This window comes from Lynx canadensis, chromosome E3, assembly GCF_007474595.2.
Source record: "Lynx canadensis isolate LIC74 chromosome E3, mLynCan4.pri.v2, whole genome shotgun sequence".
In the NCBI taxonomy this organism is placed as follows: domain Eukaryota; kingdom Metazoa; phylum Chordata; class Mammalia; order Carnivora; family Felidae; genus Lynx; species Lynx canadensis.
Window position 1 is genome coordinate 36,436,556 of NC_044318.1, and position 19,065 is coordinate 36,455,620.

The 19,065-nt window shown below is 45.0% G+C and overlaps 1 protein-coding gene across 1 annotated transcript; it reads right to left on the reverse strand.

Moving 5' to 3' along the window:
• Positions 1-856: 856 nt before the first annotated feature.
• On the reverse strand, positions 857-18,720 carry KDELR2 (KDEL endoplasmic reticulum protein retention receptor 2). Its single transcript, XM_030301406.1, has 5 exons — positions 18,541-18,720; positions 9,109-9,209; positions 5,439-5,597; positions 4,108-4,360; positions 857-2,933 (listed from the first exon to the last, which is right to left on the reverse strand). The coding sequence occupies exons 1-5, from the start codon at positions 18,629-18,631 to the stop codon at positions 2,899-2,901; spliced, it is 639 nt and encodes a 212-aa protein (XP_030157266.1). The 5' UTR covers positions 18,632-18,720; the 3' UTR covers positions 857-2,898.
• Positions 18,721-19,065: the final 345 nt, after the last annotated feature.

Below are 19,065 nucleotides of genomic sequence, written 5' to 3' on the forward strand. Positions count from 1 at the left end.
GAGGGAAGAGACTCGTTAATCCAGGGTCACAGAGCTAGAGTGTGAGGAGCTGAGACTCCTAAAACAAGGCTGATCCCAAAGCTTGTGATTTTCTTACTCAGGGTTCCCACTAACCACTTAGGATTTTTTTTTTTAAAGTTTATTTATTTGGGGGGGGGGGGGGGAGAGGGAGAGAATGCCAAATCCCAAGCAGGCTTCGCGCAATCAGCACAGAGCCCAACTAGAGGCTCAATCTCACAAACCGTAAGATATGACCTGAGCCAAAATCGAGTTGGACGCTTAACCGACTGAGCCACCTAAGCGCCCTTAACCACTTTTTAAAAGTTTATTTATTTATTTTGAGAGAAAGCAAGAGAGCACAGTAGGGGCAGAGAGAGGGAGAGAGAATCCCAAGCAGACTGTGCATCGCCAGCATGGAGCCCAAGCTAGAGCTCGAACCCACTAGCCTCGAGATCATGACCTGAGCCAAAGTCGGAAGCTTAACCGATTGAGCCGCCCAGGCGCCCCTCACTTGTGATTTCTATTGAAAGGAAATCTGTGCTTGTCATCCAACCTAGTGGCATCTTGGGAAAAACTGGACTGGATCTTCTCCCAAGGGTTTCCACCTGCAACCTTCCCCTCCCCCCCCCCAACCTTTTCTCTACCTACTTACTTCCCTCGTGACCAGACTGCAAGGAAGCAGGACATGTTACTCTGACAGCGGCTGAACCGGACCAGGGAACGGATTAGCGCCTGTAAACAGCCAGCAGCTTTTCACAGAATGATCACTCAGTGGGCAAACTGGTTAACTTTGCTGGATTTCTCATGCTTTCACTTTTAAAACAAATTCACACAAATAAAACACCTGGATAAAAAATATAATTACCTGATAACCTTTATTGGAGACGTGAAAGGGACTCTGAAACAGTGCTTTATAAAGCGCATCATACAAGGCCTTCGTTTCCTATGTGTGCGGAGACGCAGCCCCAGTCCCGCACTCCCACTCAGCCACCCTATTTATGAAGATGTCATCCTGGTTGGCCACAAAATGGTGGTCCCATCTTGGCCGGCTTTATTTTTACGTGGGCACAGTGACTAGAGAAGGCGTTGATACTTCCCAAGCCAGGCGGCCTGCTGAGGTCCCAGATCTTGTCGTCTGCACTATGCTCTCCCCCAAGTGGTCCCAGCTCGTGTTTGATTTACATGCACAAAAACAGTGTGAGCCTCCCACCCACCCCCAGTGTGGGCAGCAAGCAGTCTGCTCCACTTCTGTGGCAATTTCCCACCCTTCCTCCGTGCTCTCAGAATCTTCCAGGGAGGATGAAAACAAACTAAACCAAGACTAGAACGCTAGAAACATACGGATACACCAGAGCAAAACCATGAGGTATGGAGTGCAGGGAGCAAGATGAGAGAGAAAGACAAGAGGTTAAACTACGCAGTTACACTGCCAGTTCAGAAAGAGGGTAAGAGACACACTAGATAAAAATAAAACCCATCTAGCTCCCTTCTTCCACAAACTATTTTAATGCAGCAAGCAAAAATACTACATCCTGTAGTAAGCACTGTTAGTATTCAACACTTCAACATTTTATGGTGCATCACATAAAAACAAAGTCATATGCTTTTGCATAAAATCAAAAAAATGTAGCAGATCAATAAAACAGCAAAATCAGGAGGAAAAACTCCCAATTTTTCCTCAAAATACAGATAGTTTTAGATTCATTAGTGGACAGTAAATGTTTATGGCCCTATATTGAGCTTTTGTAGCCAATCAAAAAATGAAAAAAGTCATCCTGACATAGAATAGTCCAAAAGCCTAATTCACAAAAAAAAAAAAAAAAAAAAAAAAAAAAGACAATTTGTTCTATGTTTAATAACATGTTTATTTAGGATGGTAACAAGATAAATCATGCAAGAGCTCAGTAAAAACAAAACAAAAACAAAAAAAATCTAAAGAGTATAAGGAATGGCAATTGGTGCTGCCAGTTAAGAAAAAAACGTAAATCAATTTACTACCCGAAAGTGATACGAAAAACCGCGTGAATCTGAGCATGGACATGGTTGTAGTAATCTTTTGAAAGTGAAAATAAAGGTGACAGGTGACTGCTTGGGTTCCGTTCCTCAGAGGACATAATCAACGTCCCTCACATCCCACACCTGGGTGGCAAGCGGCCTAGAACCCCTGTCCACCAAGTTCTTCGACATCCTCGGGACAGTCTCACACTGACTCTTCTTAGCAGGAGAAGAGGGCGGGCACCACTGGGGACTCTTAAACCTGACTCCTTCTACGTTCAGAATCTTAAAATTTTGGTAATGAAAACCAGAAGACTTGCAAGCCATCCTTACCGGCCTTACGTGTAGTGTTGTCCTGTCCAAGGAACGATGTCCACGTTAGGTGGGAAGAAATTTGAACAGATATACCAAATTCAACATAGTGTCTCAGATTTCAAACAAATATAACTCATCTTTTGGCAAAAAATAAATATAGTGGAATGCAAGTTTGATAGATGGAAGAATATATAATCTACCAACTGTCAAGGGAGTACAATTTCATTGCAGACACAAAGAATCAACAATTTCAAAGAATTAAAAAAAAAAAGGTTGCACTTATTCCTCACAAAATCTTCACTTTTGGAACTACCCCAATTGAAGCTACACACTGAATTTATTAATACAGCATTAAGTTCCTTTGTGTAAAAAAATCTTTGTACATAGTAATAAAAAAAGATAAGGCAAGATGCATTAAACAGAAACCTTCTGGCTCTTTTCCTCGGGGTTCCTACAGAGCCACTGATGACTATCTGAACAAAAGAGTTAAGTTTCTGATTTTCCGTATCAAGCATCTTGTGCCTTTGCTGTGGTAAGAACTCTGTCCGAGCACCCTGAGGGACAGATGCTGGTGGTGGTCTTTGGCACTTACGCTGGCAGACTGAGCTTCTTTCCCTTGAGTACTAGGATTTTAAAGAGAGGAAGAGAAAACAAAAGGTTACTGCTATTGATAAGCTTACAGTTTCCTTTTTCCCATTCCCAGAGGCCTGTCACGGTCAAGACACTACAGAATAAGGTCCAAGGAGACAAGCTTTTGGCGCCAACAACCATTTGATTTTGGTGTCAATAAACAGAACCCTCTGAGCTATGAATATGTCATGCACACATATACTCGAAATTTCTTCATGTACCTCAATGCCACAGCAAGTGAATTTAAGAAACACACATTCGATTGAAATTGTCACCAAATTCACAGCAGCGTTTTATGACTTTCTCCCCTGATTCAACATATATTAAAATGTAACTGTTACTATGTACAAAAGTCTATGAAATATTGGAGGTTAAAAAAGAGAGAAGATCTATGTGCTCTTATATCTAGCCATTAGGAATCATACCGTATAGCTGTTTAGCAAGGGTTCTTAGCCTGGGTCAGTGGCTGCGTTTCAGGGGTTCCTGAATCCCCTAAAACTATATGCTTACATCTGTGTGCACATGCATAAATATGTCTTTTTCCCCCCATCAGATTATTGTGACGTTTGCATGTCCTATATTCACATAAATGGGGCAATGTATATATACAAGGATACCAATTAAGCACTGGATTTTAATAGCAGCTAATGAGTAACAGCCTGAATACCCACGAACAGGGGGCTGAGTAAGTAAATTATGGTAATACACATAATGAAATAGTCTATGGCTACTGAAAACTACGTAGATTTCTATCTACTGACTTGAAAAAATGTAAGTGGGGAAGAAAACCCAGATTACAGAATAGCACGTGTATTTTAAAAATCCGCCATCTGTGTATACACATAGACACATCAGGAATTACATTTCCCGAAACATTAACAGCAACTATCTCTGAGTGCTAGGGTTTCAGGTGACTGTTTTCAGAATGATGAAAGCTAATTCAATTTTTTACAATAAAAACATGCTGTCACAGAAAAACAATAAAGCTCGGAAAAGAAAAAAGGCTGAAAACCTTGATCCAGAATTTTATTTGATGGTCGTTAAAATGTTTCTCTGAAACGAGCTGTGCTTTTGGAGTGAGCGCCAGATTAGGAGCGTGCGGGGCCAGGTCGCTCCTGAAAACACGCGGCGGGAGGAACAGGGCGGGGAGCATGTAGCCCGAGGTACCTTTTGTGATGTACAAGTAGAAGAAGTCGCAGTACAGAATGGTCTGGACGACGCCGGCCACCACAGCGATGAGGTCAAAGAAGCCCTCGAAGTAGAAGCGCCAGATCCAGTTGACGAGATAGAGAGCGCGGTAGAGGCCCAGGAAGAACAGGTAGTGGGTGGTGATGGTCTCCGCCTCCCCCGTCTTGCTGATCATGAAGAGCTGGGGAAGGATAGCCACGGATTCCAGGTAGATGGAGAAGGTCCACAAAATCTGTAAGAGAAACCACAAGCTTCGGTCAGTACCCACCGTGAGCTCACGGGAAATACTCTTGCTTTATCGTGGAGCAGCTCAAACAGCAGTCTGGGCATCTGAGCACAAACAGAGTAGCTTAGCAGTTTGATAAATCACAGAAACTTTAGCTACATTTAAGAGGCACGACACTCCCAATGACAGGCTGGGTAACTGGACGCCTCGGCCGGTGTGAATTTTCATGACCTCGTCTCTCCAACATCTCCTTCCCTGTACAATTTTCTGTGAATCTACAGACACGTTTCTCCCGGATAAGCCTGACCCACTGCGAATCTAGGCTCCCGAGTGAACGCTGCTCTCTGCCGGGGCGCACGACGCTGACAGCCGGGGCCACCCCTTTCCCACTGCTGGTCTGCCTCACCAGCTGGTCTCCTTCCCAGAGGATCTCAAGATTCTCATCATCTTTCTTATTCTTTAGGCTTTTTCGGTGTGGCTAAATCAAAGGGGCAAGTAATGGGAATTGTAATTATGCAAACTCTCTGCCCCACACGGCCCTTTATTCATGCCGACGACAGAAGGCCTCGCGGGGAGCCCTGAGTGTCTGAATCCATGAGCGGCAGTTTCCCCAAGACACGAAGGGAAGGGCGAGGCACCTAGGAGCAGGCACGGACGGCTCTGTGCAGCGCAGGGCGCCATGCCAACCACTCCCCCGAAACGCCAGAGCGCAGCAAGGCTGCTGAGGGGATTCGCACGTGGTATCCATGCACGACACCCTTATGTGAAGAGGAAACAAAAGCTGGGTCAGAGTGGAGAGAAGACCACGTTCTTCCAGCACTCGGATAGGCAAGGCACTGCGTTCACTACTGCAGACGCCTACTTTATGTTCTAGGGGAGAATCTGGCAATAATCCATCAGCAGACACCCAAATACCTGGGGGCTTTATTCCCGTCTGTGACTTATTTACACCAAATAGTATATGCTGCCCCAGAAGCTTGCCAAACAGAAGACACAAGCAAAACAGAACCGTCCCACGTTATCTGCAAACACGGCTATTTCCCTGGGGAAGGAGACATGCCCACTAACTAGCCCCCTGACTCACCTCAAGAGGAGAGAAATCGTGATTGACTAGAAAGGAGAGACCTCCCACGGGGACCACCAGGAACTCCACTCGGAAGGTATCATGGTTTCCGTCGTAGGTCGCCTTGAATTTCATGTAGATCAGGTACACCGTGGCGTAGGAGCAGGCGATATAGATGAGCTAAGAACGAGAAAAACACCAGGTCACGGATACTTCACAGCGGTTCCAACTCCCTTGGCTTCCTTCTACATCATTCGTATGCTCAGAAAGGCAAGATTTCTTTCTTTAGCTTTTTTATTTTGATGCTTAAAGACAATAAACTTCATTTTTTGGGGGTGTATACTTCTATGAGTCATATAACCACCACCACGATCAAGACACAGAGTAGTTCTATCTTGTGACCCCCCCCCCAAAACCCCCTCATGCCGCGCCTTTGGAGTCAAGCCCTCCCCACCCAGGCCCAACCTCTGGCGATAACTGATCTGTTCTTTCTTTCTTTTTTTTACAACTGATCTATTCTTGGTTTCCATAGTTTTTGCCTTTTCCAGAATGCCACATAAATGGAATCATATGGTATGTCTCCGCTTCTTTCACGCAGCTAATGCCTTCTTGATCCAACCATGCCGCCGCGTGTAGTAACCACGGCTCTCTTCTGCTGCCCAGGAGCGGCTCACTGCATGTGTGTTACCAGTCTGTCCGCCCATGCACGAGTTACAGGACAGGTGGGTCGTGTCCAGCTTGATGGACGGGAGATACAGTTGCTAGGGACATGTACGTACAGGCATCTGTATGAAACTAAGTTTTCATTACTCTTGGGTAAATACCTAGGAATGGGATTGCTGATCTTATGTTAAAAGTGTACATTTAACTTTGTAAGAAACCGCCAAAGCGTGTATTTTTAATCTCACTTCAAACTATTAGATAGCAGCTTAAGAAAAAAAACGAACACAAAGTTCACTCCATGCAGTTCAAAACTAGCACACACCCCCTCCGCCAGTGCTTGTGTAAAGATAAGATACCATGTAACTCACATTTGACTTTACAATGACCATTTTTGCTGACAGTGTGTTACTTTAACACAGAAAAGTCAGATCATTTCTATGAAATTTTGTCTGGTAACATAACAAAAGCAAAACCAAAAGCTGCCTGCGTAAGGGAGCTCCCATAGAGGTGCAGCTGTTCAAAGGCTTACAACCCAGTTATGTTCTTCCACGTTCAAAAGGCCAAACACCATATATTCATCCAACCCAAAGGAAAAGTCTGATATTTTGAAATTATAGCAATTTTCGGGATGTGGAATTTTAGGCCCAAGAACCAGAGCAGGTTTAGCTTATGGATAGGAACGACTGGGGTATCAGCTACACTGCCTGGGACTCCTTATCCCTGGGAAAACCACCTGGTGAAACCTAATGAGGAAACATCTGGGCAAAAGACTTAACAGGAAAAGGAGAGCAATCATCAAACCCCATCATATGCTTAACAACGAAACAAAGACACTAAACTGTCCCCAGCACCTCATCATGAAATTATATTTGCAAATAGCCAACAAGGTATTAAAATTGGTCATACCCATATACCAAACTACCAAAAAAAAAAAAAAAATCAAGGAAGATTAATATCTTACTTATATTGTGAGGAGTTCTCTCCACATACAAATGTGTGTGTGCATATATGAATAAAATAACATCTACATGTATCAACAAAATATATATACATTTACACAGAGTCCCCTCCAGCAGAACATCCAACCAAGTCATGTCAAGGTCCCTCCTTAGCACCCGGCCTTCCGCCAGCCAAGATCATGTCCACAAAGGCTTCGGTGGCCACCAGGGAAAGCAGCTGTTGTCTCCTCTCACCAATGCTTGGCTTTTAAAGTGAAAGCAACGAGGGGCGCCCGGGCAGCTCAGTCAGTTAAGCGTCGGACTCCTGATTTCGCCTCAGGTCATGATCTCACGGTCATGGGATCGAGCCCTGCATCAGGCTCCATGCTGACAGCTCAAAGCCTGCTTAGGATTCTCTCTCCCCCCGCCTCCCTCTCTCTGCCCCACTCCTGTGCTCTCTCTCAAAATAAGTATAAATAAAGCCAAAGCCATGAGAACATAAAACTGGGCCCTCACATCTCTGATTTTCAGGACATGCCTGGAAACTAGAATCAAACAAGAAGGAGCTCTCTAAAGCTAGGTATCCTGAGGGGAATGGAGGAAAATTCTTGCTCACATGCTTCTAATACCTGCAGCTTTAACTTGCCTGGACAACAGGCAGGGACCTAGCCATTTTAAGTAAGCAAACTATTTCCTGATGACGAGGCTCCCATCACCTAGTAATGAAGAATGGAATGATTACAGGTAACTCAAATTTGCTTTTTAGTAAAGACCTCAGGTCCAAATACTTGTCTCCCCTACGTGTGTTTACAAAAAATGTTTTTCAAGTGCCACAACAGGCTTCAGCTTAAACGCTACTTCCTCGGGTGTGCCGACAAGCGCTGACAACAGGGCCCCGCACACAGGTGCTCAGTAAGCTACACAGAATGAATGAGGGAAGAAATGAGACTCCTCCTGCACAAGGTGAGAGCCCCATACTTCTCCTTCCCAGTACCCATCCCAAACTGCGGTCATTCATTTGGTGCTGGGATGATCGGTCTACCCTTCCCAACTAGACAGTAGGCCTTCCTTCCTAGCTTCTGCCCTGTCCTCAGCGCTAGGGGAGGGCCAGTGCTGTGGGTGTTCAGGAAGCGTAAGTTCCACGGCTGTGTGGAACCGAGGCCTCTGCAAGTGAAACATGTGCACCCCCAAAGGTCCATAAACATTCTGCGTTTTAATTTTTTTTTTTTTTAATGTTTATTTATTTTTGAGACAGAGAGAGACAGAGCATGAACAGGGGAGGGTCAGAGAGAGAGGGAGACACAGAATCTGAAGCAGGCTCCAGGCTCTGAGCTGTCAGCACAGAGCCCAACGCGGGGCTCGAACTCACGGACCGTGAGATCATGACCTGAGCCGAAGTCGGACGCTTAACCGACTGAGCCACCCGGGCGCCCCAACATTCTGCATTTTAATAACTACACATTTTTTTTCATGTGGATAACGACACTAACGCCATGGATACTAATGCTTAGGACAAGGTAAAAGGTTTCAAGAACACACTAAGTAAATGATGGTACGGATGTTATTTAGGCATGGCAAAAGCAAAAGATGGCCCATAAAGAAGTTTATAAAACATGGATTTAACAGGAAAAAAAAAGTAGAAGCCTGCACATAATCCCTCGCACAACAGCAAAACAGGCACTGCAGCGAGGAGCGCTGGTGGCTTTCATTTCTAGTTCTGAACCAACCTGCTGGGTTTCCCAGGGAGTCTGTAATTTCCCACTGCTTGAAAACATAATAGTCACCCCTCTTTCTCACAGGGTTATCAAGAGCTTTAGAAGTTTATCACACTCAAGGAATTTAAGATTAAAAAATCTCTAAGTGCGAAGCACTTCAATTAAATAGATTCTGCTTTGAAACAGAAAATATGCTTGATGATAACACTATTCCCACTTCTACATACAAGGTGGTCTGAAAGTGCTTACGTTGAGAACAGCATGTTTAGACATCTCTCTAGAAGACGTTTAAGCACGCCACTGGCCCAAACTTCATAGCTTCCATCAGCCTGTGAACCATGGATAAAATGCATTGTGTTGGCTGTCATACCATACCTTCATAGATGTATTATATAATGAAATAAATGAAGTAAAAAGATCCAGGTAACGAGTTGTGAAGACCAGTGCAAAGAGAAGCTGGCTTTTTCCAGAAATACCTAAAGAAACAAAAGGAGAGTGTTAGCAAAGTGTCTGTGAGAGGAGCTGGCTGTTTCCTGCGGAGAACATTGCAGAAAGTGCACACATGGGGAGTGGGCACCAGGGTCAGTGGCTCACATCTGGGAGGACTCCGTCAACGAGAGCGGCTGTACTTTTCCTTTCACTTAACATTCTTTTTGTTTTCTTTTCCAGTTAACATTTTTTGAACACGCTCTTCCGGGGAGGTTCTAACCACTTTGCAGTCTTATCATGCCAGGTAACTGCGAAAAGTGCCTTAATTATGCCAGCACCAATATACCAGGATGTGTACTGTTCAAATGAACATTCTATTTCTCAAAGACTTTAGATAGGAATAATTTCACTAATTCCGCTGTTAGTGTTATAACTGGTCTGCTACCTTTAGCATCTTTCTTTCCACTTTAAAACAATGTATCTCATGGTGACAAATCCTTCAGGGGATGGTGTTGGAATCTAACCCGATTAAGCAGATGAGGAACCCAGTTAGGTGCACTGCTTCAGGTAACAGTCTGAGCAGTAACCCCCAGGAGCAGTGGAAGGGCCTCCCAAGGTGGCTTACTTTGCAAGGGCAGCATTTCTTGGACATGTTAACATTTAAAAAAATTCCACCTCTTAGATTCGTCATACAACCATAAAAATGTTGCTGTGGATGCTGGATGCAACGACAGAAGGGTGGGAACCTGCCACTACAGCCAGTCCTCAAAAGCAGCACTTTAAAAAAACAGTTTGGGGGGCACCTGACTTTGGCTCAGGTCATGATCTCGCAGTTTGTGAATTTGAGCCCCGCATCAGGCTCTGTCCTGACAGCTCGGAGCCTGGGGCCTGGTTCAGATTGTGTGTCTCCCTCTCTCTCTCTCTGCCCCTCCCCTGCTCACATTCTGTCTCTCTCTCTCAAAAATAAATAAATAAATAAATAAATAAATAAATAAATAAATAAATAAATAAATAAAATCTTTGAATCTGTTTCCACCTCCAACAACCAGGCCACCCCAGAGTGCTCTTGCGGCATGTGACTCAGCTGGGGGGGAAGTACCAAAGGTCACATAGCGTTGTGCACTAAGCTTTTCTGACATCTGTATGTGGCCAGGTATTTATGTGACAAAGGATGTGAACTATGGGTTTCAGATGAAGACTGAGCGAATTCATGAAGAAAACTGAATCTTTCCAGGTCAGAACCCACCCACCCTCCTCTACATTGCAAACTTCACCCCATTAGACATCGTTTTAAAAAAATTTTTTAAGGTTTATTCATTTTTCAGAGACAGAGAGACAGAGCATGAGCGGGGGAGGGGCAGAGAGAGAGACACACACAGAATCCGAAGCAGGCTCCAGGCTCTGAGCTGTCAGCATAGAGCCCAACGTGGGGCCCAAACTCATGGACGGAGAGATCATGACTTGAGCCGAAGTCGAACGCCCAACTGACTGAGCCACCCAGGCGCCCCACCCCATTAGACATTTAAGTAAGCATGTATTTAGTGGAAATGTCGCTGCACGTAATTATCGGCAATACTCCTATGGATGTGAAAATCACATTGTTTTTATTTTTTTAATATTTTTAAATTTATTTTTGAGAGAGAGAAAGAGGGAGACAGAGAACCCAAAGTAGTCTCCCCACTGTCAGTGCAGAGCCCAACACGGGGCTCAAACTTATGAACCATGAGATCATGCCTGAGCAGAAGTTGGATGCTTAACTGACTGAGCCACCCAGGTGCCCCCAAATCACATTGTTTTTAAATGACATTTTACGAAACACTTTTGCCCATTGTTGAAACTCAAAGCCTGGATACAAGAATGTTACTTACTACCTATGAACATTTGTAGTTTGAGTCTATTCGCAAAAACACCCAAACAGAAACTGAAGAAAAAGTTGACTCTCTTCCTTCTAGATCAATAGTAACCAATTTCAAGGGTCAAAGATGGAGATACAGACATTCTGCTCCTTTTAGTCTTCCCCAGTAATGGGGAGCTTCTTTTTCTTATCAAAGATCAATGTTCCAAAGGAGAATAATGAAGCTGTCATTCACAAAGAGACATGGGACAGAGAGAAGAGAAGGGAGGGGAAAGGAAAGGGAACATGCAGTTCACATTTGAGATCCGTTGAGGCTTTGAGAGAGAAATTCCCAGTTCACTTCCTATATGGTTCTCTCCAACATTTTAAATAAAAAATTATAGGGTACATACAGGCAAGTTTATTATAAAGGATTTATTCTAATGGAATTTTGGAAGCCAGATACATTTGAGATTTTGTCCCCATTTTCAGCATTCCTATAGCAAAAATCCAGGACTCTCATATCATTTCTACCACTCCCTTTTGAGACCCAATTCACATATCACTTCCCCTGGCAAGCTGTCTTTGAAGACACCTCCCTTGGTGCTGTTTATTCATTCAGCAAGTACATAATGGGAACCCCTTCCCAGCAGCTGCTGCCCTAGCTCCTATTAACGGTCTTATAAAATACACTGTTGCCTGTCTTCCCTCTTTCCCCACAGACACGGAGATCTCCAAAGGTTGGGGTCATGTCTTTTCTGTTTTGTATTCTCTGTGCTCAGCAATGGGCTTGACACACAGCAGGGCTAAGAAAATACCTGCTGAATGAATGAACAAATGGTCAAAAAAAAAAAAAAAAAAAACCAACTCGTTTTATTTTCATGTCATGGGGTAAATTCTCATTTTGGAATAACACTTGCAAAGAGTTTCCAAGTCATACCATCTCTACGACTGTAAACAGGCAATGTTCTTTGGGTTCTGCCCTAATTTACTGCCAACCAGAGGGTAGGAGAGCCCCCTGCGCAGGAGAGAAGAGAGACAGGCGGCGTGTGGCCTGCAGCTTGTCTCGTGGTGCAGAATCCATGCAGGAACTGCTGTGCTGGAAACCTGAATGTGCTTGTGCACTTCTATCCCATTCGTCCTGGTCTGGGATCCTCATTAACAAGCTGCAGCTTTCCCTTTAAAACAGAAAAACAGTCCTGTCTTCACAAGATGGCAGGGATCCCAGATGAAGACAGAGGGGGCAGGGGCAGGAATCTCCTTGTGGGCGGGGACCTCCTGCAAAGCCTGAGGGGCTCCCTCAGTCACTTTCTCCCTGTTTTGAGACCAAAGCATGTGAATACTAGCAGGTCAAGCTCTCAATACTCACTCTAAATGTTTCTGAAACAGCCATCCCAATACCAAATGCACCAAATATACGTATTAAGGAGTAGAACTTGTTATGTGGAAATCAGTCATTAAACCTAACACCATTTCTGTCTTTTCCCATTGGGCCAAGTTAAGTTTCATAAAATCCTACGACTATATACTATAGTGTATATATATATATATATATATATATATATATATATATATACACTATATACTACAGTGTGCATTACTTTAAATTGTGCTGCAGGTTAAAAGTTGACTCTCTTATATTCCCACTGGTTTACAGAACAGAACCCTCAGCCAAACAGAAAAGCTTCCCAAGAATTATTTTTGTCCTGGTAACAACTGAGCTGCAACCAAGCCCCACAGGTCAAAGCACCAGGACAGTTTGCAGGGCAGCATTCAACAAGGGCCCCTGGCACCCCACTCTGGACCCACTGTCTCTAAAGAAGTCGATCCTCTCCTATCTCCTAAAGGCCATGAACCTTCCCTGGAACAGCAGGCTAATAGGAAATGATGCATAACACAACTCTTGTGACTTAGGGAAAAAGAGGCTCTTGGAGCCAAATGGACTCTGTTCAAACTCAACCCTTGAACACACAGGATAAGCCTGGGCCCATTACCTACATCGCCCCCCTACCTCACCTCACTGTCTGCATCTGTCAAATGGGGACAAATCTTAACAACTCGATGGGACTGTTGGAGAAAAACTGTTTTATATTATACCTGCCACACTGCAAATGCTTGATAAATGACAGCTCTTACTACGTACTGTTTTGTCGTTTTTCTCTTGTTTTCAAAGAAATACATGCTATTTAATTAAAAATTTCAACTGGGTTAAAATATATGTAATAAAAAGCAAAAGGACCTTTTAACATCCCTCCCAACTCCACTTTAAATGCAACTTTCCAGGCTTTTTAAAAGCCCCTTTCTATACATGTGCTTGTATACGTACCTGCATATATGTTTGCCCCTTAATATGGGTCCATACAATCTTTTGCTCTGCAACTTTTTTAAAGGTTTTTTTTTTTTTTAAGATTTTATTTTTATGTAATCTCCACATACAACGTGGGGCTTCAATTTACAATCCTGAGATAAAGAGTCACATGCTCCTCCAACTAAGCCAGCCAGGGGTTCCTACAATTTGCTTTTTTAACTTAACATCTCAGATTTACCTTCTGGGTTTTTTTCTATACTTTCCTTTTTTTTTTTTTTTTTTTTTTTTTTAATTAAGCTCTTATCTTCCCCTGTTAATACTTCTAGCTCATTCTTGTTAATGGCTGCATAATGTCCCATAGTGTGAATGTACCAACATTTGAGCAACCACTCCATTAACGGACATTTGGGTTGTTGATGATTTTTGTTCTTATGAGTACTGCACAAACATCTTTTTTATCTATAAACAGTGTTTTGTACATACTTAGGTACAAGGAACATCTTCACACCTATAGATAGTTTGTGCACATAGGTTTCTGTAGTTCAGCTTCTTAAGAATTGCTGGAATAAAATATACAAACGTCAACTTTAAGTTTTGCTGATTTCCCCTAGGAAGGCTATGCCAATTTTCATACTCAAGAACACCAGATGAGAATGCCCTTCTGCACCTTTGCATATATTAGATGTTTTGAACGTCTTTTCCCACCCAGCAGGCAAATGATGGTATGCATTGCTGTTTTACTGTCCAAGTTTCTATTAGTGAGGCTGGGCATTCTTTCATGATTAACGGGCCTTCTGTTATTCTTCTGTGAACTGCCAACTTTGCCTATTTTTCTATCCGTTTTTTTTTTTATTTGTAGGAATGTTTCATTATGTATATTAACTTTTTGTCACTTAGATATATTGCAGATTATTTCTCTCAGTTTACTGTCTTTTAACTTTGATGATATTCTGAATCAGTAAATTAATTTGGGAAGATGAATCATCTTGCTTCGTTACCAGCCTGACTGGTCCTATCCAGGACCACAGTATGAACATACACTCAGGTCACCTTCTGTGTCCACCAGGAAAGTTTCATATTTTTCTTCACATAGGTCTTACATACTCCTTGCCAGGAAGTCAAGGGTCGTTTTTCTGGGATCCTTCTAGCCATTTCACACCTATTGGATTTACTGTCTACATGGTTTATTTTTATTTTTAATGTTTATTTATTTATTTAGAGAGACACAGAGAGAGCAAGAGAGCGTGCAAGAGAGAGAGCAGGGAAGGGGCAGAGAGAGGAGGAGACAGAGAATCCCAAGCAGGCTCCATGCCATCAGTGCAGAGCCCGACTCAGGGCTTGATCTCATGAATGGTGAGATCATGACTTGAGCCAAGATCAAGAGTCAGATTCTTAACCGACTGAACCACCCACGCACCCTTAATGTCTACACAGTTTAATATTTAATACTTTATTTTTATCTTTTCATATGTGTCTTATTTCAACTCCATTGCAACTTTCTCGACAGCAGAGACTTTGATAGCTGCTCTGAATTGTGTCCCCAGTGCCTTGCAATCAGTGGGTGGTCAACAGATGTTTGAGAGCAATGATTAGCCAACAGACTGGCACTCAAAAGAAGAGAGGTGACAGCTGCTACAAAGAGGGAGCTAGGAATGTAATACAAAAGCTTCGTGAAGTACACCATGACCACAATAAAAGATGAGATTCTGTACTTCAAAATTATAAGCTATCCAATCATGAGAAATGCAGGGACACTGTATGTTCCTGTCATGTTTAGTATGATAAAAGTCTATAACACAACCTACATAACCACAGCTAACAACAATCAAAGCAGTAGATGCGGGGGAGGGGAGAGACTAGGAGAGGGTTGCTGGGAGTCATGGATCTGAGAAGGACCCCACTAGTAATTTAAGCACAACAGATAGAGCGCTATTAATAACTATCAGCCGGCCTACAGGAAAATGTTGCTAGGAAGTTCTTCATCTACAATCCAAGGCTTGTTCTCCCAAGGCTATCCAGGTCAGCGTTTAGGACACCGATAGTGATAACTTCAGCATACTGTGGATCCGGTTGCAACGAAGGTTCAAGCATATGAGAAAAGTCACATTTCATTCGGGCACCCCTCTATAATGACAATGGCAGACAAAGGCACAGGAGACTGCCAATTCAACACAGCTACGCTGAGATCAGCTCTCCTGTCCCTACTTTAAAACAGGCCCTTTAAGGTGCTCATTCTCAAACTAGACGCTCAGGAAAACAGAATCTCCAGCTTCCTCCCTAACCCATCTCAGCCCTTACTCCAAGGGAAAAAGCCCCATGGTTCTGGCTGCAGGCATGTTCAGAACAGGTGCCAAAATCCTAAAAATGAACCCCAATGCCAGTATTTTCAAAGCGAGAAACACAACCTGAATGTACATGTCTCTTATTCCAGTTATTTGAGAAACTCCTATCAAATTCTTACTCCTTCAAAAGCCTCTAAACAACTTTCATAATTTAGAATGGAAAAACAAAGCAGCTAGTCAAATTTAGCATTTAACTCTGAATAAATCATCTTGGTGATTCTGATTTTTAAAAGGCCAGGAATCTCATGTGTAAGAACTAAAATGATCCTAAGTCCGACAAAGAGAAGCTTAATAATGCCCTATAACTAGAGCATTAAATTGTAGGAATACTTGACAAACACCCGTGAACTTAACTATTTATCTTCTTTATTATTTTGGCAGAAATATTTTCAGTTTTCCTAAATGCTCCTAAATTTCCCAAATGAAAATAGTGAATATTAAAAAATGAACAAAATAGCAAACCCTCTCACTTTCTCTATATAACTCAAGGTTTCCTTAAGAATTCTATACCTGGGGGCCTGGGTGGCTCATTCGGTTAAGTGTCTGACTCTTGATTTCAGCTCAGGTCATGATCTCACGGTTTGTGAGTTCGAGCCCCACAGCTGGCTCTGTGCTGAGAGTGTGGAGCCTGCTTGGGATTCTCTCCCTTTCTCTCTCTGCCCTTCCCCTGCTCACACTCTCCCTCTCAAAAAATAAACATAAAAAAAAAATTCTACACCTGGAGGTGCGGTAGCTTCTCCCCAACATCTTAGTTTAGATACATATTTAAGAGACAACATGCTTCCGCACTTAAGGACTTGACAGAGAACGGGTTTCTGAGAAATATGTGAAAGATGAAGGGACTCATACAAAAATTTTGGAGCAAACATCAAGATTAAAAGTAATATCTTCAGACTGAGGGGTGGATGAAATGGGTACAGGTGATTGAAAGGTACAAACTTCCAGTTACAAAATGAGACCTGGGGATGAAGGTATAGCACAATGACTATAGTTAACAACACTGTATTGTACATTTGAAAGTTCCCAGGAGAGTAGACCTTAAAAGTTCTGATCACGAGAAAAAAAATGGTTAACTATGTGTGGTGACGGATGTTAATTAACTAAGCTTGTTGTGACCATTTCACAATATATACGTACATCAAATCGCTTTGTTGCACACCCAAAACTGGTACAATGTTCTGTGTCAATCATATTTCAATAAAGCAGGAGAAAAAAATTTCCTGAACGCAACAAAACCATGACCTAAACTACCGGTCTGCATCAAACGTTTAAACTAACGTTACTTAGGCCAAAATAGACATTGATTCAAAAGCCTTCGCTGTGAGCTACGCTGCTTGTGTTTCAATCCGGGCTCTACCACGAATTTCCTCATCTCCCTTAAGACTCAGTTCCCTCCTCCACAGAACGGGGACAACAGCACTCAGCTCTAAGATTAAAGACTAGGTGGGATAAGCTAGATCAAGCAGTTAGCGTCCTACCTAGCGCACAGCAAGTGCTTCGGTGTCAGCTACCACAACTGCTGCAATTACTCTGCTTTAACTGGAAATCACACAACTGAACTTCTCAGAACAGGTACGAACTGCGAGATCACCTCCAAGCCAGACAACACCGGTTTCGGTATGTGGACTTTGTAATACCCACTTTGATCGCTCAAAGGTCTCTTTTGCTTTTGCTTACTTCCTCCATCTCGGGTATGTTCTGGGGAGATAGGTGACTCCTGAAGACAGCAAAGATGTGGGGTGTTACTCTAGAAGGGGCAATTTCAGAAATCAATCAGGTAAATGGGATCTCTGCCACCCAGGTCCTTTAGGACTCCCCGTCTCTTATGGCCTCTGCAAACATTTAGCTTCTTGAACTCAACTTATTTCACTGAGGCCATGGCATCAAAAACACGTTTAAAGACCCCACTGCATTTTAAGACATCATTGAAAACGTCGCCGCTCTTACGCTTCTAGGGTTAATGCGATGTAAAACTTCACAGCTATGATCTGGGGAAGATTTGTTTCACTGCCTCCCGGCAATGCATGCATGAAATGTGTACTCCAGAGGAGGGAGTCGCCAACTCACTGGTGACGTGGAGTGAGGATTACAGGAGACCACATGAGACCTCGGCGGTACCCGGCGCCGCAGGCTTAAGAGAACCCGTTATTAGATGGAGGCACTCGGAGTTCGACAAACTAGTTCGTTTCTCAAAGCAGCACTGACGGTCCCCAAGAAATTCACTTAAGAGACCTCCTCACACCCCCCTCCCGTGGCGGGCGTGATCCTGGACCCCAGAGCTGGGGTGAAGCCCACGGCACTCTAGGGACAGGCCTGACCCGACACCCTAACCTAAAGGCCAGTCGTCGAAGGGGCAGGGTGGGGAGCGGGGTGACCTCCCCGCGCCCGCTCCACCTCCCGGGCTGGCCTGGCTGCCACGTCAGGCCGAGCGGGCCGCGGTCCTGCCCATCCTCCTCCCTCCCGTCCCATTGATTCGCGGGCTCCCCGCACCTCCGGCCCCTCCCGCCCCCTCCCCCCCGGCGCGGTGCTGCACCCATTAAAGTCGCGGGCGGGGGGTGGGGGCGCGCCAGCCGGACTCCCCCGGCCCCCGCCCCATGCAAACTTTTCCGACAGAATGGGGCCCAGCGCAGTCCGGCTGGCTCCTCCTCCGCCCCGACGGCTCAAGTTCGGGAGTCGACCCCGCGCCGAGCGGGGCCCAGCACGGCGACACCCCGCCCGGCCTGAGCGCCACGCAATGTTCCCTCCCGCCCCGGGTCCCGGCGCCCGCCGGGCCGGTCGAGGGGGGTGTGTCGGGCGCCGCAGGCCCGCGAGCCGCGGGGCGGCCGAGGTCGGCGGGTCCTCAGAGCGACCCGGCCTGGCGCCCGAGCCTCTCCGGGACGTCGCCCGCCGCTCACCGGCGCAGGAGCGCGTCTTCCAGATCTTCAGCAGCAGGATGACAATGGCCGCCAGGTGGGACAGGTCCCCGGTCAGCCGGAAGATGTTCATGGCGGCGGCGGTCGGCGCGGCGGCCCCGGGGCTCGGCGGCTCAGGCGGCAGCGGCGGCCCCTGAGAGGAAGCGGCGAAGATGGCGAGAGCGGGCGCGACGTGGCCAGGGACGTGGCCAAACTGCCGGCGCGCGCGGGGCAGTCTGGGAGGGCGGGCCGCAGCCAGGCCCCGCCCCGGACCCGCCCCTTAAAGGAGACGCGTCCAAGCTCAGGCCGGGCCCGAAGCGCCTGCTCAGGGGCTCCCTCCCCAGGACCCGGACCCCTCGCCGACTTCCCCCTGTCGGTTTCCGGCTCCCCCTCTGGTGCCAGCGATTTCCTTTAATTTTTGAAATGACACTCCCTTGCAAGGGATTCCACCCCCCCATCCCCCCCCATTGATCTTAAGAGCTCTGCAGGATTACTGGACGAAAAAGTGTAAAAGGAAAATAAACATTA